The sequence below is a fragment of the Drosophila obscura genome, unplaced genomic scaffold, assembly GCF_018151105.1.
Source record: "Drosophila obscura isolate BZ-5 IFL unplaced genomic scaffold, ASM1815110v1 contig_4, whole genome shotgun sequence".
Lineage (NCBI taxonomy): Eukaryota > Metazoa > Arthropoda > Insecta > Diptera > Drosophilidae > Drosophila > Drosophila obscura.
The window spans coordinates 9,506,419-9,529,696 of NW_024542828.1; the positions used below are offsets into that span (position 1 = coordinate 9,506,419).

The 23,278-nt window shown below is 43.4% G+C and overlaps 1 protein-coding gene across 2 annotated transcripts; it reads right to left on the reverse strand.

The window, feature by feature from the left end:
* Window positions 1-21,520: 21,520 nt before the first annotated feature.
* Window positions 21,521-23,255, reverse strand: LOC111070275 (protein archease-like). 2 transcript variants are annotated; one of them, XM_022360722.2, is made up of 4 exons: window positions 23,131-23,255; window positions 23,037-23,061; window positions 22,530-22,965; window positions 21,521-22,463 (listed from the first exon to the last, which is right to left on the reverse strand). In XM_022360722.2, exons 1-3 carry the CDS (start codon window positions 23,183-23,185, stop codon window positions 22,575-22,577), a joined length of 471 nt encoding a protein of 156 aa, XP_022216414.1. In that variant the 5' UTR covers window positions 23,186-23,255; the 3' UTR covers window positions 21,521-22,463; window positions 22,530-22,574. The 2 variants fall into 2 exon arrangements, with proteins under 2 accessions (XP_022216414.1, XP_022216415.1); XM_022360723.2 differs by lacking the exon at window positions 21,521-22,463 and having other exon boundaries at window positions 22,507-22,965.
* Between the last annotated feature and the right edge of the window lie 23 nt (window positions 23,256-23,278).

Here is a 23,278-nt window from a genome sequence, read left to right on the forward strand (position 1 = left end):
TAATTGCTGGGCTATTTTCTAGGTCCATTGAACCCCAGACGAAGCTAAAACAAAGAATAAATTCCCCAACAAGGAACCACTGCCCTTGCCCCCTGCTCCCCCTCCTCCTGCATCCCACAAAAGAAATCCCAAATCAAACGGAAATGAAAGAACAGAAATCAGAACCAGAAATCAGATCGGTACTTGCCTAATAACAGGGGACCAGGCCAGGACACGTCCCGTTCTCCCGTCCAACTTTTTGATTGGCAAAAAACAAATGCACGGGGAAGAGAGCAGAGAAGAGCGGTAGACAGACTCTGCACAGAAGGTAGAAATTATAGAGTAGAGAGAGAGAGAGAGAGTCAGAGCAGGAGAGCGCGTGAGATAAGCAATTTAAAAATTTAATCAGTTTCTGGTTGAGATTCCAGAGGCAGAGATAGAGAGTGGAAAGAGAGAGAGCGCAAATACCCAGCAGCGGATATGAAACAGGAGATGACTTGTCTGGCTGTCTGGCTGGGCACCCTTAACCCCCTTAATGTCCCCACTTTCTACCTTTCTTCCTTACTCTGTTCTAGACTCTAGTAATTTATTTTAACTTATATAACATTAATGGAAACTGCGGGATTATGCAAGGACTTGTTGTTCAATTGATTTTTCCGATGGCAGCTACTATACTTTATTATTGTTTTATTTATTATTATTTGTATTACTTTATTATTATTACTTTATGATATCGGATATGCCTCCTTCCTTCCTAGCACTGACATCTGGTCAAAAATCATAATAATATCCTCCTCATCCTGCGCTGCTCTGCAAGGGTGTAAATGACAGTTACAACAGAGGCCCTGGCCTACGGTAGTAGTACCCTCCTACTGTACAAGGCTGTCTGCGGATCTGTGTCCTGCGGATGGGTACAGGCTGCCCAGGACATTTGCTTGCGCTCGGCCGTGTTGCATTCGGGTTCGATGAGAGCATGAGAGGAGTTTGACATAGGGACAGAATGGACCGACAGACTGACTGACTGACTGACGTATTGCCTGTGTGTGTGTGTACCTCTGTTCCTGTGTGTGTGTGTGGTCAGGAGAAATAGTTTGCAGCTGCCGCATGGGTTCCCGTTTGTTATTGCTTTATGGCTGCACAAGGGAAATAAACCTTCATAGCGCATGCCACAGAAAAAAGGGGAGTATGCAGCAAGTAAGAGTGCAAGAAAAATATACAGAAAGGCAAAGGAATTGGAAATATCATCGTATAAGAGCCGCCGCGACCCTCTCTATAAGGTCTGAGCCGGCCTAAGCGATCTTGGAAATCCAAGTGGGTTTCCGAGGCTAGAGCTAGCGTTGCCAACGAAAACCAACAAGAAATACTTGAGGAGACCCATGAAAAGAGCGCGTGGAAACGTTTCCCTGGAGCTACTCAAACATCTGTTGCAGGATCATTCGAGAAGATAAACCCTACTGAAACTTACTGAAAAAGCAAAGATTTGACATTGATAAGCTGCAACACACAGATGGGGAAAAAGTAGAACCCAAAACGGTTTGTGATGGAACAGTTGGTCACAAAAAACTAAAGATAAAATCACGGAGAGAGACAGCAAAACCTTTTGACCTTGGGAGCAGACTAAAATGCAGGATAATCTATGGGAATACCTGCAGGAACAATTAAAGCTAAATTAAAGGAACACGCTTCAACATTTTAAATACTCGTATAATTAATTAAAAACATAAAATTGTAAATTTAAATGCAAATAATATAATACCCTGCCAAGACAAAGGATACAAACGATTCTCTTCCAAGCTAAACAAATAGTTTTCCCATCTAAAAGTTGATCCAACGCCACTCTGGTTAATGCATCAATGGAGTCATTAGCAGTAGAAGACAACGATCTGCTCTTGATTTATCACTACAGCAGCTCGGGCTGTGCCTGGGCTTGATTAGAGAGTGTTGATCATTAACTAAAGAGAAATAGAGTGCGAGAGAAACCGCGGTAGGAATGGACCACTACCTGAAGGACTGGACAGGACTGGACCTTTTGGCACTGACACTGGTACTGGGGTCTCTGGACACCGGTTTTCAAATTTGGGATACTCCCAATACCCTCAGGTTTTTCTTATTTCGTTTCATTTTCAGCTATTTTAAGTAAAAATAACGAGAGGAGCCACACAGCCAGAGAGGTAGAGAGGTAAGAGGCTACAAAAGCTGGTCGTTCCCCCCTCCCAAACCATCTGAAAAACCTTCGGGCCAAGTACCCAGTACATTCATAAGATCTCAGGAATGAGCAGAGACCAAGACCGAGACCAGGTCCAGGTCCAGGCCAGGCGGCAAGCCTCAAATGTCCCAAGTTGAGATTCAGGTTCAGGTTGAGGTCGATCGTTGAGGTCCCAGTCCCAAACCATAGGTAGAAGATCTCTTGCGTTCGCTGTCTCTCTTCCACTCCCTCTCTATCTCTCTCGCTCTGTCTGTTTGTATCTCTGCTGCTGCGGCTGCTCTCTGTATTTATCCCTGGCTGCGATTGCGCTTTTGTTTTTCCCATTCACGAAATTCTTGGAAATTCTTCTGTCGATCAGTAAATCTTTAGAGCCAGAGCGAGAGAGCGCAGAGCTCGCCTTTTGTTGTACGAGAAGTAGTTCTTGTTTCCTATTAAATACAGGAAAGGACAGTACGGCGACAGGACACTGCAATTAGCCTGAGAGAGAGTGGGAGAGAGAGAGAGAGCGCGCGTCGGTATCCAAGCGTCCCCAAGAGTGGGTTCTTTGGATCCTTTCTAAGCGTGGGAGCTTCCTTTGCTCTTGGCTTGAAAACGGAAGTGAAACCCACAAGAAATCAAACACAGCACTCGGGCGGTCGGGGCAGGCAGGCAGGCAGGCAGGGGCATGGCATGGCAGGCAGATGTCCCAAAAGAAATAAAAACTATTGTGGAAAAGGTGGAAATGTGGCAAGAACAAGAAGTGGCAGCAACAGCAGCAGCAACAGAAGTGGAAGGTAGCAACAGCACAGCCACAGCACACCACAACGCACTCGGCGTACGTACGTAAGTACACCTGGTCTCGGTCTCCGTCTTGTGTCTTGCGCAAAATTGTAGAGGAGGTACATGAGGAGAAGCGCACCCCTAAATACAAAAATAAAAAAAAAAAAAATAAATATAAAGAAAAATGAAACGACACGTAGAAAAATATACGAGTAGCAGCTAGCAGCAGAGTCCAGCGACCGAGGCAGGGGCACCCCTCTCTCCATAGTAACCAATTCTTTTGCCTCTGCCTCCATCCTCTGCTCCTTCTTGTCCTCGTTTTACTCCTGCCACTTCAGACAGTCTCGTAGGAAAGTGGAACGAACCACAGGGTACAGGAGGCTAGGCCAGCGAGGAGGCCGGGGGATTGAGTGGAGTGCACTCTGCAAATTTCGCGCTTTTTCCTGAGAGAGAGATCCCTGTCAGTTAATTACAATACCCTGGAAGCGGGGTATATCCTCTACAAATATTATTTTATTTTTTAAATTTTAAATCAAATGAAAATATACAAAATAAATTATTGTTAATTAAATAAATGACAATTTTTAAATCAAATTTAATATTTGTATGGGGTACTCGCAGTTTCGACCCTGAAAGTCCTTTCTTTTGCAGCCTGTTTTGCAGTAATTTTTTGCATGTTGAGGTGATGCCTCAACACCTCACAATCTCTCCATCCCCGCCCCGCCCCGCTGTGTTGAACTACAAGAGAGATATTTACGTTGGCCATCGGCCATATTCTGTAATTGTTGCTGCCCAAATGTCCAACTGCTGTCCGACGCAAGAAGGGCGCCCTGCTGGGCCTCAAGGATCTAGTATTAGAATGGCCCTGCCTTGTCCGTTCGGTGGGTTTCCCCCTTGCAATTCCAACAGGAAACGGAAAGTGGTTGCTGCTTGTTGCAGTGGGAAACAAAAATGGGGAAGCATGCGCACAGTGGGTCCCAAGTAGGGGTCTGGTGCAGATGGGGAAATTCAGATGTTGGGTAACCTCTGGCAGAGAAAGTTCCCCCAGTCATAAAACAAAATACTTGGGAAATATTTCTTTAATATTTCTTTTTAACGAGCAGAATATCAGCCTCAAAACTAAACAGCTTATCCAATGCCAGATCCAATATTGGAACCACTGTGCACTGTGGCCAGTCAATGGAGAACTACTTTGTCGAGCGGGCAAAGTCCAATTGCAGCCAGGCGGCACCACACACATTGACATGTGCCAAGCGACAACAATGTCGATGGCCCCTTCTGGCTGAGAAGACGAAAAAGGAAAGGGTGACCGAGCTGAGCTGAGCTGGAGGGCTGCTCCCTGGTTCTGGCTGCGGCACTGAGCCAATAATTAAACTAAACTAAAGCAACAGCAGAACTGCAGCAGAACAGCAGCAGCAGTGGCAGTGGCAGGGGCTGCAACAACCCCTAAGGCGGGGGACCCAGCCAGCCACTCCAGACAGCCCCGAATAGGGTGAACAAATTTTCATTTTACTTTTTGCTGTGCAAAAAAAAAAGGGAAGAAGAATCACAAACAAAAGTCGAAGCCTTAAATACCCTAGAAATGACTAACATTCAACAGTTGATTCGAGAACAAATCGAGTTAATTTATAGCCCATGGAGAAAGGGTTCCCTTAATACTCCCAGTACATTGAATATATTTTTAATATAATTTCTGGTATTATTTATTGACTGAATTTCAAGGGAAAAGTCTCTGCAAAACATACCATAGGAAATACTTTTGCCAGCACCTAGCAAACGTCAGACCAAAGTTATCGTAGCCTTCACAGTGACTTAGATAGAGTATCATACGCTCTCCATGTAGGAAATACAAATAAAAGGTATTGCAAATTAGACCAAAGTCCGCCGACCAGACCAGACCAGAGGGTTGTTGCTCGGTTACAACTAATCAGTAGGTTCAGTTCGCTTCGGTTCCGTTCCCCCCCCTCTTAGGTGAATTGAAGGAATGTTGCGCCCAGAGCAGGGAACCACGAGAACAGCTGGCGCTATTATCCTTATTTTCTTATGCCAGTTTTTTTTTTTTTTTATTTGTTTGAGGTTAGGCTTAGACCCGAAGATCGATAGCGCGTGTCAAGAAAATCATTGAAAATCCTTCTTTGGCATAACATTTACCCCAAAAGCGGCAAAACTGTGCGAAATCGAATACGGATTATTTATGAGCCAGGACGACAGAGGCCGGTATGTGTCACCTTATACCATGCCCAAAAGGAAAGGGAGGGATGCAGGAGGCAGGAGGCAGGACCCGACGCTGATGCAATATGCAATTACATGCATGAGATTTAGGAAATCGAAAAAAGAAATCAGAGCGGGTTAAAGGTGGGAGAGATCAGGGGAAGCAGAAGCAGAACGAACCCATCAACCCTCCTCCCTCAGGTATGGAAAAGTGTCCCCGTTTCGGATACCGACAGACAGACACGCGGCTTTTGTGTGTGTGAAAATCATCAGAGCAGAATTAAGTCCCTCCCTGACAGACCCGCCCTCCCAGTCGCAGTCCCATTCCTAAATCCGGTCGGTCGGTTGGTCGGTCCCCCTGTGTCTACCTCGTGGGATTAATTAGCATTCGGTTTAAAAGAGAACGAGAACATTTTCTTTTACCATTCCCATTCGGCATGCATTTAATTTATGCATTCTGGCGGACAGCAGAGTGTCAAGTGAATGTCAAACAAATCTGTGAAAAAATAGATAGACGGGAAAATTGATTCGTAAGCTTCATTTCCACCACAGAGCGAGCCAAGGGAGAACCAGTTCCTCCTGCTCTCTGTGTGAAGAGGATCCGGGGTTTGTCCATTTGTGGACTTACAAGTTTTTATCTTTTTTTGATGTTTGTCCGCGAATGTCCCTCCCGGCTGCGTTTCGGGTTCATTTCGTTTTGGGGTTAACTTGTTCCCTTTGCATTTTGTTTGTTTAGTTGTTTGTCGTATTCTACAAAGTACTCGTAGTCGTAGTCGTTGTCGTTTTTCGACTTGTTCCATCCGCGGTTCAGTGCCCTGCCCCTTGAACCTTTCGAACGTTGCTTCCCCGGGGAGGTTAAGTGTAGATCGAATGGTGGAAATTTCTATTTTTCGTATTTGCATACAATTAAGCTTCAAACTAATTTGTTTGCCCACAGCACAGGATTTGTTATCTAGGGAATTACAAATTACAATTTAAGAGCTAATCTTTGATCATCCTTGCCTGCCCGTCACAAAGGGGTTTTGCTGGAGGATATCTTTGAGTTTTTTTCCTTGGGTTTTTTATAGCTTATCTTAATATGGGATCTTGATGTTTTTATTAACGATCTGAACACATTTAAAGTTCTCTTGACTCGACATGCACAAGCGAAAAGTGCCAAAGAGTTTGCTAGAGTATAAAAACAAAATAAATGTCGTGTGCATGACACATTGATGAGCGACTTGAGTCTCTGTGTTGTCTCTGTGATAATCCTATTTTTCTGGCCTTTTCTAATAGATATTTAAGCAGAGTTAGCATCTCTATATATTTATCTTTCAATTGTACGTCTTATAAATCTCTTTATTAATATTTTCAGGACTTACCAACAATTTAATAAGTAAAAGCAGCAATCTGTAAATAGAATCAACATAAGAATGATCATTAGAAAGGGATTAAGTGAGAAACTTTACTTAAACTGAAGAGTCTTGTAGTGTTAAAAATAGATTTTCCATTTATTACTTTCATGATCTTGACATGACGATGCTAACAAATTGAAGGTCCAATGATTTGAACAGGTTTTCTGTAGATATTCCCATCAAAAGTTGCGCTCATAAACATCGTCTAATGATATGTTTGTGGATGCATTGTCAAGTTCCTCTTCTGAATCTGAATCAGAATCAAGCAAACCCAAAACCCCACCTTTTTGACTAGAGGCAGGCCCTAACCTAAATCAACAAATCACGAAGTTGAAGTTGTCTGCCACGATATAGAGCAAAGCTTGAGGAGGAGGTTGGCTTCGCTTGCAGGCAAACATAAACACAAATACACACACACACACACACCACAAACGAAGAGGCATCCCAACAAAGTTGTCAAATCAAACAGAAACCTGAGGAGCAGCCGCCCAGACCAGACCAGACCAGCCAGCCCATGCCATAGGATCCGTTTTTGGTTGTGGTGTTAAAAATATGAGAAACATTTATAACTTTTTTGTTAGCTTAGAGAGGCTGAACGTGAACCTGGGAGCCCGAAAGCCTCAAGCCTGGAGAGTTTCGCTTGCTGGCATTTAAAGAACTTTAGCGATTTATGCGTCTGTCCATGGAGTCAGTATGAAACCTGATTTGCAGACAGGGCCAGGGCCCAGGAACAGAGGTAGGAGAACCCCAGACCAGACCAGACCAGCCCAGGCCTGGCCAGACCAGATCCAGAGCCAAAGACCAAGACGGCGGGATGGTATGGGATGGAGTCTCGAAGTCAAAGTCACTGACTATGCGATAGATGGCAAAAATCGAAGCGGGAGTCGTCAGACTGTTTGCCGGTGCATTCCAGTGGCTGTAGCCGCCTGCCATTGATTCTGCCACATGTTGCACACACTGTGAGAATGAATTTAATTAAAGCAAATCCAACCAGAGACCAATGGAGCGCCACACAATTCAACCAGACAGCCGCCAGACCCCGAGCCCGAACTCTCGAAGGAAAACTAGTCCAAAGTCTAGCCTGGTGGGAGACTGTGGGGCAATATGGCAAGAAAATGAAATAAAAGGCAAAGTTATAGCAAAGCTTATGCAACTACCAAGATGTGGCATGGGGGGCATGAGGCTGTGTCGATTATTTCTGCCTTCTTTTGCCTTTGTTGGATGCTGAGCACCGACTCAGCTGAGAGAAAATTGAAATGGAATTTTTCCCTGATACAAAATCCTAGTACTTGATAGCCTTTGTTTATGGGGAAATTCGTACACCATATTATGGATATTTTAGTTAAATTTTTGGTGAATTTTCAAAACTGGAATCAATGTGCCCCAACATGTGATGTGCAACGATGCAACAAAATGCCAATTAAATCACATTTCAGTGGCACATTAAAATGCAATAAAATATATGCATTCTCTCTGTCTCTCTCCCTGTGAGACAAGAGCCTCACAAAATATTTCATGCCCCCAGACGTGGCATTCATGGGCTCTGGCTCTGCGCGCCTTGTTATGGCACATGCACCGGCACCAGCACCAGCACCAGCAAACCCAACTATGCGACGCGTAGAGATGTGGATGCTGGGAGTTCAGCGATAAGCGCTTACAATCATCGACTGGCTGGGCATACGAATTATACTATATAGCCTCGAAAAATGGCAAGCCAAGTCGTCTTGGCTTCTGGCTGCCGCATATTTAGCTCGCATTTCAGCATAATTTGATGTAATTTCCGTTGCCTCTTGCAACATTTTTGCACTGCCAGGAGCCAAGAGCCACGACGACGCGACTCGTGATATTCGAACCCGAACCCGAACCACGAAAATTATATTGTGCGGAATATTGAACAGTCTCAAGGTTGTACCTCTGTCCTCTGACTCGATTGCGTGACTGCCAACAGAAACAATGAATTTTGCGCCAGTAAATTGTTTATACTTTGTTTAGGAACGGTACAAAGGATGAAATATCCTTAGAAAAAATATATCGAAAATCGACTGAATCTCAGGCAGAGTTTTATAGCCAAGAAAGCCAGTAGCTTTCAGCCAGAGAATCCTTACATATGCAGTCAAGAATGTGAGACAACTCCCAATCCCATGGGCAGCACAGCACTTCTCCTACCCCTCCCCAAAAACTCCTTTTCCCACACCCATTCAAAACGAGTGTCTTGTCAGTGTTTGTCAGGCTTAGAGCTGGAAGGAGAAGGAGAGGGAATGGGAAGCAAGGCTCAAGCGATTAACTGTGGCTCGCGTCGTTGCTCCCCGTCCCGCATCCCCTACGTTCTGACCCTGGACAAAACCGCAAAAAGTGAAAAATTTCGCCAGTTTGTGTGTTATCTTAACCCGTTCGCTGTCCCGACGCCGACCGACGACCAGCAATGCAATGAAATAAATGAAGTTAAGCCAATTTGAGGTTAAAGCCCAAAGAAGGAATTCATTATTTTTGTTGTTGTTGTTGTTGTTTGCTGCTGCCACACGAAACGCGTGTCCTGTGCTTGGGGCAAAAAGAATTCGCAAAAGAGAGAAGAAGGCACAGAAAAAAAACCACAGAAATGCGACAAATGCAACAATAGCTGTAAAAGACTGTAAAAAAGGAAAAACAAAAGGCAGGACCAAAAGAAACAGAAACCGCAATAAACTTGAGTAGGAGACCGGGAGAGAGAGAGAGAGGGAGAGATATGGCAAAAAAGATAAGCCGTAACCAGCAAGTGGAGGGCAGGATATATGCGTATGTTCCATCCATAGGCCAGGCCACATGGATACAATATCCTAAAACAAATACCACGGTTATATCCCCAGAGTAACGGCTACAAAAGACAAGACCAAATGAAGATCAAATGATGTTCGATTTTAGGCCGCTGTCTGAGAAGCATTTCCCCAAATGCCCTTATCTTAGCCTTCACACATATACAAAAAAAAACAACAACAACACATCTCTATATATGCCCGACGCGAATAAATTGCAGTATAATGAAAGCAAACCAATCGAGCCAACCAGTTTGTCCGATAACACAATTCACATTCACCTCCCAGACCAGGCTGCTGATCGTGCTCCTGCTCCTGCTCCAGCGCTGATGTCGGGGCGGCCAACTCCAAAAGGGCATCACAACAACGTAAACAACATCCAATATTAAGGAGAGAAGAGAACCCAGCCAAGAGTGGGGAGGGGGGACCGACCACCGCCATCGGCAACAACAAAACACCAGAAAAAAATAAGCGAAAAGGAACAAAAGTTGTAGCCAAAGTGGATGCGATATATGGATACCCTTTTGTGGGGGTAAACTTAAAGATCAGAGGAAATTACGGAGGTATTTAAATATTTATAAGAAATTCTACTTTCGCTTTGGGGCGAAGGGAAACGGTTTGATTTCTATAGCCTTAGCCCTGTACTCTACAGGATTAGGGTAGATATATTTTCAAGCATCTTTTCCATTGGATATCATTGAATTTAACAATATTTTCCAAAGCTTTTTGTGCAGACTATTGGTACAAGAGCACAAGAGGTTACATAAATATAATCAATTGCATTTAAATTTCCCCGAATTTCGCATGTAAAATATGTTCTTCAATTTCTCGAAATTTTCATAATATTTGTTTAGTATTAAAATATTCTAGTAGCCAAGCCAAAAGCCTCACTAAGCCCGTAAGACCCAATTGTGAAAAAATAAAAAAAAAGCATCAACAGATTATGCGCCGCCGTTGCAGGAGGTTGTTCCATGTGGTTGTTGTTGCTGCTGCTGATGTTGCAAGGAGCCGTGCTGCTGGGAAGGAACAGAAGAAGGCGCGATGCGATGCGTGTCTGGCTCTTTAGACATTCATCTCCGCTGCTCTCCACCGCTCTGCTCTCTTCAACCAACCAACATCTTGCACTACACACACACACATTGAGAATTCCATTGAAATCGTTTGAAAATTGAGCCCACTGTAGAAGAGGAGTTGGGCATACCGTGGGGGTTGGGGGGGAGTGGCTGGGGGACAGACGCGTCTACCGCCTCTCGTAATAAATATGCGCCATAAGTTTTTGTCTTGGGGCAGCGCGACAGCGGCAGCGACGACGTCAACTGATGATGACATTGCCATCCTTTGGGCTTTTTGGTTTGTGGACTGTGTGGCATGCAAGGCATATTACAACAGAGGGTAAGGGAGCGGTCCTTCTATCTATTACAAGACCTGTCGCTGCCTTACCTATACAAATGCATGTACCATTGCAACATCGATTCAACTTCTGCCTCTACTACACTCTTAAGCCATGTAGAATACACATAAAATGTGTAAAAATAACAAAGCATATGAGTTGCATTTTTAGCGGTGCCAAAGGAAATGGATGAACATTAAGAGAGCTTCGCGACTAGCAGCAGCAGCGCTGAAGGGGTAGAAGAAGAGCTCTTAAAGAAGGGTGTGTGTTCTGGTGCTGGAGTAAGCAGTCGTTTAAGGGGCGGCGGCGGTTGTGTCCATGGATTGGGGGGTGGCAGAAGAGGCTGCTTCTGCTGCTGCTGCTGCTGCATCACCCGCATAATAAACCAGAGCGCATAAAAATGTGTGTAAAATTGCAACCGCAACGTATTTTTGCTTGTAATTGCCCAGACGACTCCAACGAACGTCCTCGCCACAGACAGTGGGGATGCGGGGGCAGTGGTGGTGGTGCAACAACAACAATGTTGCACACACGCAGACAGAGACCCCACCAGACGAAGAGTGGAGTGGAGGAGCAGAGCGGCAGGAGAGGAGACGGAGGAGAGCAAAAAGTAAGCCGGCAGATGAAACGGTCAGACACTAAACCCGACATCCACGCCAATAACAACAGTAACAACAACAGCTACAACACATCCGGCGAGAGAGCGACAAAAAGCAACAACAAGTTGAGCTGCACTCTGCCCAGAATGTATGCGACTGTGTGAATACCCTTCTCAAAAAAATACACAAATAATAATAAAAGAGAAAACATAATAATTATAATAAACTAGAGTCCAAATTTTAATTACATATTTATTTTAATTGTCCTCCCTCCTTGAAAACAAATATACCCCAATAGTGCAGGGTGTTGGCAAAAAGCAAAACGTAACTGCAAGTGCCAAAGCAGAGCGAGCGCCACACACACACACATACAAATACGAACAGCCAACGACGAGCAGGACAACGACCAAAGCACGAAGCTGTAAAAGAAAACAACAACAAAAACGCAGCAGCCAAGCTTTCAAGCTGCAGTCGCAGTCTCTCTCTCTCTCTCCCGCTCTCACTCACGGATGAGTGGTATATACATACATATGTATGTTTGTGTGTGTGTGTGAAGCGCAGCAAAATTTCATGAATGGAATTTGTAAATTTTATTTTCATTTGCAACGTTTTCGTTTTCCTCTTCCTCTGCTGGCTGCTGCTTCTTCTTCTTAGTGTGCCTTACACATTGCATTTGTTGTTGTTGTTGCAGCGCTAATCATGTGGAGAGCATCAGTGTGTGTATGTGTGTGTGAGGGTGCGACAGGGACAGAGCAAGGAATGAGATGGAAGGAGTCAGTCAGAGGCCCCCAAGCAAGTGGGGCAGACAACAACAATGATGTGGCATGTTGTGCAGCATCTAGTGGTGCCCCCACCACTCCCACTCCCACTCTCCACCCGCTCTGTCTGAAACGGGTTTTGTGACCACAGAATTATTATTTTTTGCATATTTTGTGTGGCATGCTCTCTTTCCTCCCTCCCCTTGTCCACACTTTCTAAATACACCCCCACCAAAAAAAATGGTGTAATAGTTTTGTTCCTTTTCTTTTTTTCTAATCAACGGACAACAAAACGAATCAGCAGCATAAACAATAGAAGAGGAGCCCGAGAACGAAGAAGCAACAAAAACTAATGCGTTTTTAATTGTTTGTTGCCGCATGCCACTGGCGCGGTGTCTGATGACGTTGCACCCCCGTCGTCTGGTCATTTTTTTTTTTGTGGGTGCTAATTACAAGACAACCCCAAAAGTGATTTAAAAGAGAGAGAGAGCGAGAAAGGGGGAGCAGGCGTGTCGTGTGGTAGCGACTAATTTTATGTTTGCATTTACAGAGAGCCACAAAAAATAGTTAATTATGCCTACTAAAGGAAAAACTAAGTAAACACAAGCCAACGGCCTAGGGCAGGGGAATGTTTGAATGGGAGCTGGGGAGCGTGCCTGGTTGAGGCAGACACGAAATTCCATTAAACAAAAATGCGGCGAGAACGCAATTACAGAGCAAAGTAGATAAACGACAAACGGGGCGACAACAACGCAACACAACGATTAGAGCAAGAGCAAGTAAATGACGATGGACGAGGATGTAGCCAGAGCGCTGCTGGAAGTAGCAGAGAGACAGAGAGAGAGAGAGAGGACAGAGCTCTCTGCTAAATTAAATATATAAAGCGCAGCAAATGGATGAAGGCAGCAGCAGCAGAGTAGCAGCGCAGCAGAGCAGAGAGTGCGAGTGCATAAAAGAACAAGAACTAAAGCTACAACAAGAATGTGGAAGCTTCCAAGCCGAAGCTTTAGATACCCTTTGCCACGGCCAGCTTAGGTGGGGGGCCCGATAAATTATATCTTTGAATCGGAAAACAGTGAGGAACCTCCGATACTTCATTATTCCAGGGCTTGCAGACCGCCAAATCCGGCCCTGACCTTTGCATAGAAGTCTATCATTGATATACCCTAACTGGGATATCAGAGAGTACCACTGCAATTCCTTAGGTCGTCCTCCAAGAAAGAGCATGGAAAAAATACCCACAAAAAGAACAGAAACGCCAACAAGAACCACCACACACACACACAGCACTGAGGGCCATAAAAATAGCCATTTGACTTTGAACTTTGCGACGACAACGACGACGTCGGGGTCCACACAGGTGGAGGGAAAGAAAGGATATGCAGAGGACCTGGCCTCTGGCTGTGCGTGAGATTGTATTATATATGGATTGGTATTTATACATACTATATGTGGCAAACTCTCGTACATATGTACATATCTGTGTATAACATGGGTGTAGCCGAGCAATATAATCTAATCGGTCAATGCGAAACGTGTGTAAATTTAAAACCGAGCCTCATAAACCAACAACTAGGGAAAATTTGCTTAAGAAATCGACTGGTAAAGACAGGAATTGTATGGGGTCAACGGGATTTCGTGGCATATGCCAACCAAAAAAAAAAAAAAAACCCACCTGTTGCCCGAAAAACAAGCAGAAACAAATTATCGACAGGCCATAGAAGAAGGAGCAATAGATGAAGATGGGGGTTCCTAATTATAAAACAACACCAAAATCGAACAAATTTAGGGAGCAGAGTAGCAGCTGGTCCTAGAAAAAACCACCAGGCAGGTGTGTGTGTGTAGAAGAATGTTCCAAAGGTATATGTACACATCGTACATAAATTATGAGCACGGCACACACAGAACTCAGGATGCTTGGGATTATAAAAGATCATCCCACAAGCAAACGAAGATCAAAAAGCAAAGGAACGTCCGCTTTTCCCATTCATTCAGTAGTAGTTGCTTGAGATGATGCAAAATGTCCTCAGGATTGTTTGGTTTTCTGCAGCTGCCTTAAAGAAAGTAAAATTTACGTTGCAGCGACTTTTGCAATTGTCTCAATGGTCGAGAGATCCTCTACTCCTCACACTTCCATTGTGTCGGGCGGGCAGCTGTCTGAGGGGGACCCATAAATTGCATTCGTTATCGATTTTTTTTTTCTTTCTTTCTGTGATTTGCCTGAGATCTTGGGGGGTGAAATGCTTTTACCTTTCGCATGATTCCATATGCATTAGGCAATTAGAGCAAGGCATTTCCCTTTCGTACAGCTGCTCTCCTTTATGGCATAATCAAATCAAATCAATTTCGTGTAATTATCTAGGGTTGCATTTTTTTCTTGTTGTCATAAATATTGGGCAGGAATTATGATTAGGGTGAGCCTTTTTTTTCTTGACTAGGGTGACGCGCAAGGGCATGGGAACATTTCTGTCTGGGTGATCAAGGATAAATTATTTTCTGCATCTGTAATCTATACAAATGATGGCCGAATTTAACTGAGAGTCCTAAGTCTTATTTGATAAGTTGTTCCAATTTATATTCAACATTTTGGTTGGGTATATTTTCTTTAATCTACAATCGATTTAAGTAGGATTCAATTTATAATAATAAGCTATGATGGCAGAGTCCTAAATCTTGAAAATCATTCTCTAATTTCTATTGTATTTCGAGTAAAATCTTAAGTTGTATTTTTACTGCATCCTTTCTTGTCAAATAACATTGTTTTTTCTTTTTCAACCAGAAATTCACTGCAATAAATTCTTCTTCCCCCAAAACATTATTCAAACCGCCACCGACTGACCTCTTTTGAACCCAAAAATTCGTTATCAAAATGCCCCATTCATTCCCTTGCACAAGTTTTAGACCCCCAAAGCAAAGTGTGGTCTGCTTATAAATCGTTTAAACATCCGCTTTTACGCTTCACCGTCTACATAGGTGGCATATATACATATGTACATATATACATATATACATATTCACATACGAGTATGATGTATTATCCCCCCCTAAACACCCCCGTAACATTAATCATAACGATTAATCATTTTATCAATGAAGTGCAAAGTTGCTTTGCGACATAAAAACCCAAAGAGATAGAGGGATTGGGAGCAAGAGTGGGAGCAAGAGAGGGAGCAGAAAAAACACGAGTGAAATATTTGCAAAAAGGGCATACAACAAAAAAGGAGAGACAGAGAGAAAAGAAAAAAAAATAGGGAAACAAGAAGAAGATGCTATAACGCCAATGTGACCTAATTGGGGTTCTGGAGTGTGGAATGAATTAATTCTTCTTGTTTGCTTTTTCTTACTTTCACAGCAGAGTATAGGGTATGATGCTTTTTGCCATAGGTATGCAATGAAAATAAATATAATATTTTGTAACGTAATTCTTAACCTTTACTCTGCACGATCGATCGAAAAATAAATTTTAGTGGGAGTTTTGCCTGCCAGGGTATCTTAAACTTCGACTCTTTGAATCCTGCTTTCCATTTTATCCCCCCGTTGACGTCAGCGTCAGCGTCATCGTCAAAGTGACGACATCACCCACAAAACCAACAAACGGACAACAAATGAGTTGAGTTGTCATAAATGGAGATGGGACGCGACCCCCGCTGCTTCCGTCCAGTGCCCAGCCCAGTGCATCTCTTTCCAGCAGGAAATCGATGATGACGGCAACAGTGTGCAGAGGCAGAGGTAGAGCAGAGTTCGACATCTTGTTGTTGCTGGAGCAGAGCCAGAATAACAAGGACTATCCAATCCAAGGGTGAGGCATTTTCGCACTCAAGTACAAAATCTTTCTTTGTGTCTTGTACTCTATTTGAATCATTCACTTCCGCTATAGCCAAGGTCTGAACTGCCTTACCTTCCATGTGATATGCCCTGGCCCAGAACCCAAAGCTTCGCAGCCAGTGCAGAGCCAAAGCAGAGCAGTCAGCAGCGCTGACGTTGCTATTTTTCTTTTCTTCCTTTTGCTCCAATTTGCACGCACAAACGGCAACAAAAGTCGCGAATCGGATTGCCTGTGTGTATGCGTGTGTGTGTGTGTGAGAGAGGGAGAAATTCCATATTCCACATTTTTCTTGGGGCCCAACGCAGCAGCAGCAACAGCAGCAGAATGCCACTGCGCCGACTTCGCTACGTCTTTTCTTTTTTCTTCTCCTCTCTCTCTCTCTCTCTCTATCGCACACTCTTATTATAACTTTTTTTTGTTGCTTTTGCGCAAATATTTAAAAATAGCCAACCGAACAAAAAAGCCAAAAGCCCAACAACAGAAACCAGCCAACGGGCAAAAAAAAAAAAAAGAAAGGAAAAAGAAAGAAGGAATTAAACAACAACTAGCCAGGGCCAGCAAGAAGAGGGCAGGCGGCATGCGGGCAACTCGTAATGCCATTTTATGTGCTTTCGCTTAACGGATTAACCAGATGATAATAATGAGATAGGGTACAGATATACTAGGGCAACCAAGGTGGAACTTTACAATTCAGGAATACTTTTCCAATAATTCCTAGAATTCCCAAGGAAGGTGAAGCAGTGTTTTTATTCACTTTTAGCTTGGTACTTGGGTACCGTTGTATTCATTTTCTTGATCCTTTCCGACCCCATTTAATATTTATTGCACTACAAAATTACAAATTCTGTAAGAGGTTCCTGAAGAGGTTTTATAGTCCCGACCTCTAATTAGGTATGCTAATACAAAATTTCCCTAAGAATTACCTTGATCCTTGCTGAACCCAATCCCCCAATCCTCATACATAAATGGATGTACATACATTCCCCCCAACAATTTCCCACTCTAATTACAGCAAGAAAAAAAAGGGTATGTATCCAAAAGGCAAGGTCAAAGCAAAACGAACGGGGCGACGGGAACAACAAAAGACACAGCGACAGAAACGGACGGACGGCAGGCAGGCGCAACACTAACAACAGCAACAGCAACAACAAACATATTAATGAAATCGCTTTTAACTCGTTTCGCTCAAGTATTTTATACACACACACACAGATGTGTATATATCCGTATAAATTGTGTGTAGAAGTGTGGAGGAAGACATGACATGCCTTCTCATGTGGTGGCCCCCTCTCGTGGTATGTTATAAAAGTGCAACAACAATATTTAATACACACACACAAGAACACACACATACAGCACACCACACTCGGGCACATGATAAAAACAAACACGATACGATCGGTTGGGATCGGAGAGCCCAAAACGATGACCCAAAGTGGCCAGGCGGCTACAATAATAAATGAAATTCAAGTATTTAATATATTATCAAAAGTATTAGCCTGTCCAAAACAAAATGTGTGTGTGTGTGTGTGTGTATAATGCTTGGAGCAAGTGCGCCAATTTTATTTGATTTTTATTTCGGAGATTGTGTAAGCCACTTGATGGAGGGAGGAGCATCATCAGGTTCGTCTTGGAGGGGTTGCCAGACTACCGAAATTGAGGGCTCGCCTTTTAATTTTCATTCGTAAAATATATATCCCAAGCTGTTCCTCGGTCACAGCGTTTTTAGATAGAATTTAGGTAGCGTAAATGTTGCCTAGGATTAGATATTACTAACTTAACTAAACCACAAGTCAACTGATCTCTGAGCTCACATAAGTATTAAAGTTTTCCACTCCATTAACAATTATTTGACCAATTTTATAGTTGGAACTCGTGTAAGAGTGACCTCAATTCAACAAATGGTGTCTCAAAGGTTCCATGCCTTATCGCAACAGCAGATAAAAGAAAACATCGACCCACACGAGAGACAGACAGACAGACACAATCAATATTTTCAGTCACAATTGCATTTACGAGACTGAGACTAGGCGTGGGGAACAAATCACTGTTCCACTTGGAATTCGTTGGCCTCCAATCGGATGAATGAAAACCGAGAAACAGAGCGGTGACACCTTTATAAGCTGGTGCCAAAGAGAAAACAAAATGAAATGTCCAAATCACTGCTTCCGTAATGGAATATAGGATTCAAAAAATCATGTGTATACCCCAAACATGGTGAACAGGTAAAAAGAGGCGCTTAGAGGAACTGGTTCACAAAAGACCCGACACGACCAAGACCACGACGACCGATGGCCAAGAGACTCTTGCCCCGAAGGCCAAGCGAAATCAAAGTAACCAAATACAAAAACAAAACAAAAAATGCAGACTCGAGAAATATCATGGAGAGAAAAATAAAACGCCCATGGAGACAGCGTCGTCGTCTTCGATGGCCGCCATTGTGCCCCACCGCCGTTTGGGAGCTTCAGTATACACACATGCATAATTCTGTTTGGCTGTGTTTGTGATGGGGAGGGGTCATCAAACTATGACGTCGCCAAAATCGAACTCCAAACAGGAGGATTGCATTTCCACATTCCATTTCCTGGTCCTGCTAGTCGGTTCTATATGTATTTCCCCCGAGCCGAGGCCTTATCATTTTGAAACAAGTTCCGTGTTCCCATATATGGGTTAATTGATACACTGATAAGGCCCCGCCATGCAACCCCAGTCATGCGCTCGTTTTTCAGTTGGGGCTATGGTATTAAAATTTTGGAAAAAAAAACATGCAACTGTAAAATGGCATACAAGAAATTAACAAATTTTACGAACTGAGTGGATTTATTTTTCAAAAATCAGCGTAGGAAGTGGCCAATTGATCCTGCTTTTCAGGTTCGGATGAATATATAATTTATTTTCCATTTTAGCGTGGAATTATCATAACCAAGTTTTATATATCTTTATAGAAAATTCCACTTAGAGAAAGTACAAAATGGTGATATCTTCTAAAGCAGTTTCTAAACCAACTCTACTGCTTGGCAACTGCTCTTCGAAACTGCTTGCAACATAGCATTACCTACATAACGTGCAAAAAGTCACAGGTTGCCCCACACACACACACACACACACTATCAGCATCCCTTAGCACCAGTCTGGCAACGCTTTCAGCACTTGGGAATTAAAAACTAATCAGAGATTTTAATTCCCCAAGGGCCCGCTTCGTGGACGGTTTAAACAATGCAATTAAACATATATTACACACACACTCAAACACATGTAGTATATAAGTCTTGACTTTATGTTGGAGATAAATCAAATTGAAATTGCCAATGACGTCAGCTGTTAAAATCTTATGAATTGAAACTATTCACATACCCAGCACCACAGGCAAAGAAGAGTTTCGACGGGGTTGCACTTAAAAATATTATATAAAAGTGCACACACTCCCGCACACACACCTAGCGACGACGTGACCGACCACCGACCCACCATGAGCGTGCAGCTGGCGCGTCAGCTGTCGCCCGCCCCGGCATGGCATGGACTTTTTGCCGGCAGGCGGCAGCAGCGGCTAACCACCCACACAGAAGGAGCTGCAGGCTGAGGGAGAAAAAACAGTTGGTTTGCCCTGCCCTGCTGCTCCTTCATAGAGTATAGTATGCCCAGCGCAGCACCCCCCAACAGACACACACGCACACACATTCGTCACACACACGCACACCTCTAACAGCTAGAATACTACCTACCACATTTTTTCCATTTCGTCTTGTATGGATTTTTCCGCCACGTTTTTCACACACTTCCAGATGAGCCAGCGAGGTGCTTTTGGTCGCAAATTGTAGATAATAAAATTACCTTTCGATTGAGCTGGTTTCGATGAGGTTTGTTCAAAGATTTCCTAGCTAAAGAGGCACTCGAAATTCGTAGCCCAGCCAATGTGCTCTTGTGCTTCTTCCTCTTCGAACACCATGACAATTTGGTTGCGACGACGACAGCACAGCAGCAGCCTACAGACTTGATGGGCAGAAAGAGAGAGACCGAGCGAGAGACGAGACGACGACGAGGCGAGGTGGTGAGCAGAACGGCGAATTGAAAAAGCAACAGCAAACCAACAACAACAGCAGGAGCAGCAGCAGAATGACGGTGATGACGTTTTTGTTGCTCTCCACCAGCTCTTTTCTTTTCCTAACTTCCGCTGCAATCCGCACTTACTGTTAATCTTTACTTTAATTGCAACTTGTTTGTAGCAATGCTAGATATATTTTTCAGTGTGACACACTCGCGACTTTGATTTCGACGCGCTTCATAAGCGAAATGAACAACTTGCTGCTGCTGCTATGTGGTGTGTTGTGTTGTTGTGTGTGTTTGAGTGTGTGTTGCGGTGGTGTGCGTTATTGCTCGATTTGCCTTTACTTTGTTTGTTCTTTTACACACGCTTTCGTGTATCGCAGTGTTGATTTTTTCAATCAATCAATCGCAAAAAATACTGCTACTACTATTTTGAACATTTCACCTTGGCTCCCACACAATCGAGAGATATTTCAAGGAAATCTCTCGCTCTCTCACTCTCTCTCTCTTCAGCAAACACTAATCGCATGCACACGCACAACAGGCCCGGCCCGGCAAGCATTTTTTGTTGTTTATCGTTGTTGTTGTTGTCGGCGAATCAGCTGTTCGTGTCTTTTTGAACTGAACTGAACTAGTTCGTTTAGGAAAATGTGTCTTTTTGAACGGAACTAGTTTGTGCAGCTAGTTCCACAGTATGACCGTATTTACTACGTATACCCAACGTATTGGAGATGGGCGATATTAATCGCCTTTGAAATCTGGCCACACTCTAACTTTCTCCATAATTAATCGCATCGCAATATATATCCTCATTAATCGCCTTATTTATCGTCATTATTCCATTCTCGGTACTAGCCCGCCAGATTTGAAATCTGGCAAAAGAAGGATATATTCAAGAAGAGATAATTCAAAATCACGAAATTAAAATAAATGTTAAGCTTACAAATTTTTTCTTTTTAAACTTATGAAACTTATGTATATTCGGCTTCGCCCGCTATTATTTTCATAATATTCGTTTAACTTTTGTTTGGGAAACATTCTGCCAATTTCCATTGTTTAACTGTCGCCCGAATTCAGCCGAAATATAAATTTTTTTCAAAATAATAGTTAGCGATAATTTTGATTAAGTTCTTCCTGTCCCATAACGTTAAATACCCAGTCTTATTGGACATTTTCCACATGAGAAGGCGAATGAATAGACATCACAATCACTCAGACGAGTTATTAGAAGAGCTCTACAACTATTAATTTACAACCAGTAATTGGCAATGTAAATTCGCAGAAATACCGAGCAGGATGAGATCAATGCCAGCTCACTTAATGACAGAATATTTAAGAACACGTTATTACATACAGGCTTGTAACCTAAAGGCAATGGTTCAGCGACACTTTGCCCAATCGGAAGATCCATTAAAATTGGATAAAATAAATTGTCTAAAATTCGAATTCAATGGCGATGGTCTGGCCAAAAACGTATCAGATGTTGTTCAATTTGCCCATTAAACACATTAAAAATTATATATGCCCGGATAACCTCAGATATTTTTAAACCTGCGTGCACGGGGTAATGGTTACATTAAAAACCACCTAAAAATTACTTGGAAATCCTTGAAAAATTAATTTACGTGCGCACATGAAAAGCCGCTTCGAGCACGACTTTAAGGAGGGCGAGGGCCAGAGGAACTGGGTCCAGGTCCTGTGCAGAGTGTGCGGAGCCACAGCGGGAGCACCGACCGACCCCTACGAACCCAATGATGTTCCTGTTCGATTGGTAATTTTTGTTCGTTAATCTTGTGGCATCCCATCCCCTGCGACGATCCGTCTAAGCTTAACTAACACTAAGAACTCTAATCAACAGAATCAGAATCTGGACGACTGCAAAATTGTCGAATGAATTCTGTGTTTCATGAATGGTTCATATAGAAAACAATTTATGTGGAAATAAACTTGGTAAGAGCTGCTCTGAGGAAATTAATTTGACTTGGAATAATCAAATGTTAAGTAACAGATTCGACTATTAAATTATAAGTCTGCTCTACAGCGAATTAGGCTGAAATAAATTGGAAACTTAAACTACAGTAAAGCAATCCTTGAACTGAAGGCTGCAGCTAGGAAAGTGCATTGAACTGTGCCCTGGGAATTCGGCTGCCTTGTCTGGGAATCCAACACGTTGCAAATTCACAAAGCCTAAAAAATACGCCAACAAAAAAAGGGTAAAGTAAATCAAGAAACCCCCCAGACGCAGAGCCAAAGGACCAAAAGACTTAATTGCATTTGCAATGAGCAGCAGCCGCACAATTGAATGGTTTTTTGATAAGTCATCATCATCCTTCCTCTCACACGTCTCCAGTGCGCTCACCGCAGACAGGGGATGGATGCAGTCGCCGGTCGCCAGAGTGATTGCAGATATTTCGGGGCTTGTGCAGCTTTTTTTTAGGTTTTTTTTTTGTTTTTGGCATTTCACTTATGATTAATGGAGACAAGGAGTAAATGCAATCGACATACCAGCTGAAAAGGACAAGAGAAAAAAAAGGGGTGGAAACGGCAGTCATGATGTCAAAATTCATTTAATACCTAAAGGAAAAATCACTCGGTATCCGCTCTCGCCGCCAGCGTCTCTCAAATATCAATTATAACAAACACTTCGAAGTTGCTTTGGTCCGCATCCTGTACGATTTGCATGGCCGAGTAGGTGATTGCCTTCACCTCGGTGCCCTGCGGGTGCTTGCCCAGCTCGAAGGGTTCACCGTAGCAGCGGCAGACAATCTCGAAGGTATCCAGATCGAATTTGGTGATATCCAGTTTCTTGCACACCAGATTCGGTTCAACGGAGAACAGGAATAGCAGCTCGTCGAGAAAGTGGAACAGTAATCCCTCCAGATCATCGCCCTTGGCCTCGATCTCGTAGCAGCTCTCCACGGACACGTACTCCAGTTCCGTCATGTATCCAAACATTGCCACGCCGCACTGCTCGAATGCCTCCGTCAGCGTGGTGCCCCACGCATGGAGTCTGCAAGCGGAACGCAACCATGTGGTTAATAATACTACGCCAGAGGTGTTGTTTTTGTTGCTATTACTCACTGCACGTCGGCCGTATGGTCCAGGTCTGGGAATGAATCAAATGAAAATGGTAAGCAACAGGCGGTGCAGGCACCAACTTGTGGCATTTACTTACATTCATACTTTGTCTCTGGCAGCAGAAAGTCCTCTTTGCTGAACTCTACTTCCATATTTAACTAATTAACTTGGTTGGCATTAGCGGCTAAAAAACAATAACAAATGACTAATGGTAGTGGAGATGCGCCACCATCGATAGTAATATC

Bases quoted from the DNA above. Each gene is read 5' to 3' on its own strand.
- LOC111070275 (XM_022360722.2), bottom strand. From the start codon at position 23,185: ATGGAAGTAGAGTTCAGCAAAGAGGACTTTCTGCTGCCAGAGACAAAG. The intron at 23,062-23,130 runs GTAAGTAAATGC...ATTCATTCCCAG, and splicing joins GCCAGAGACAAAGTATGAAT to ACCTGGACCATACGGCCGAC. The intron at 22,966-23,036 runs GTGAGTAATAGC...TTCCGCTTGCAG, and splicing joins GACCATACGGCCGACGTGCA to ACTCCATGCGTGGGGCACCA.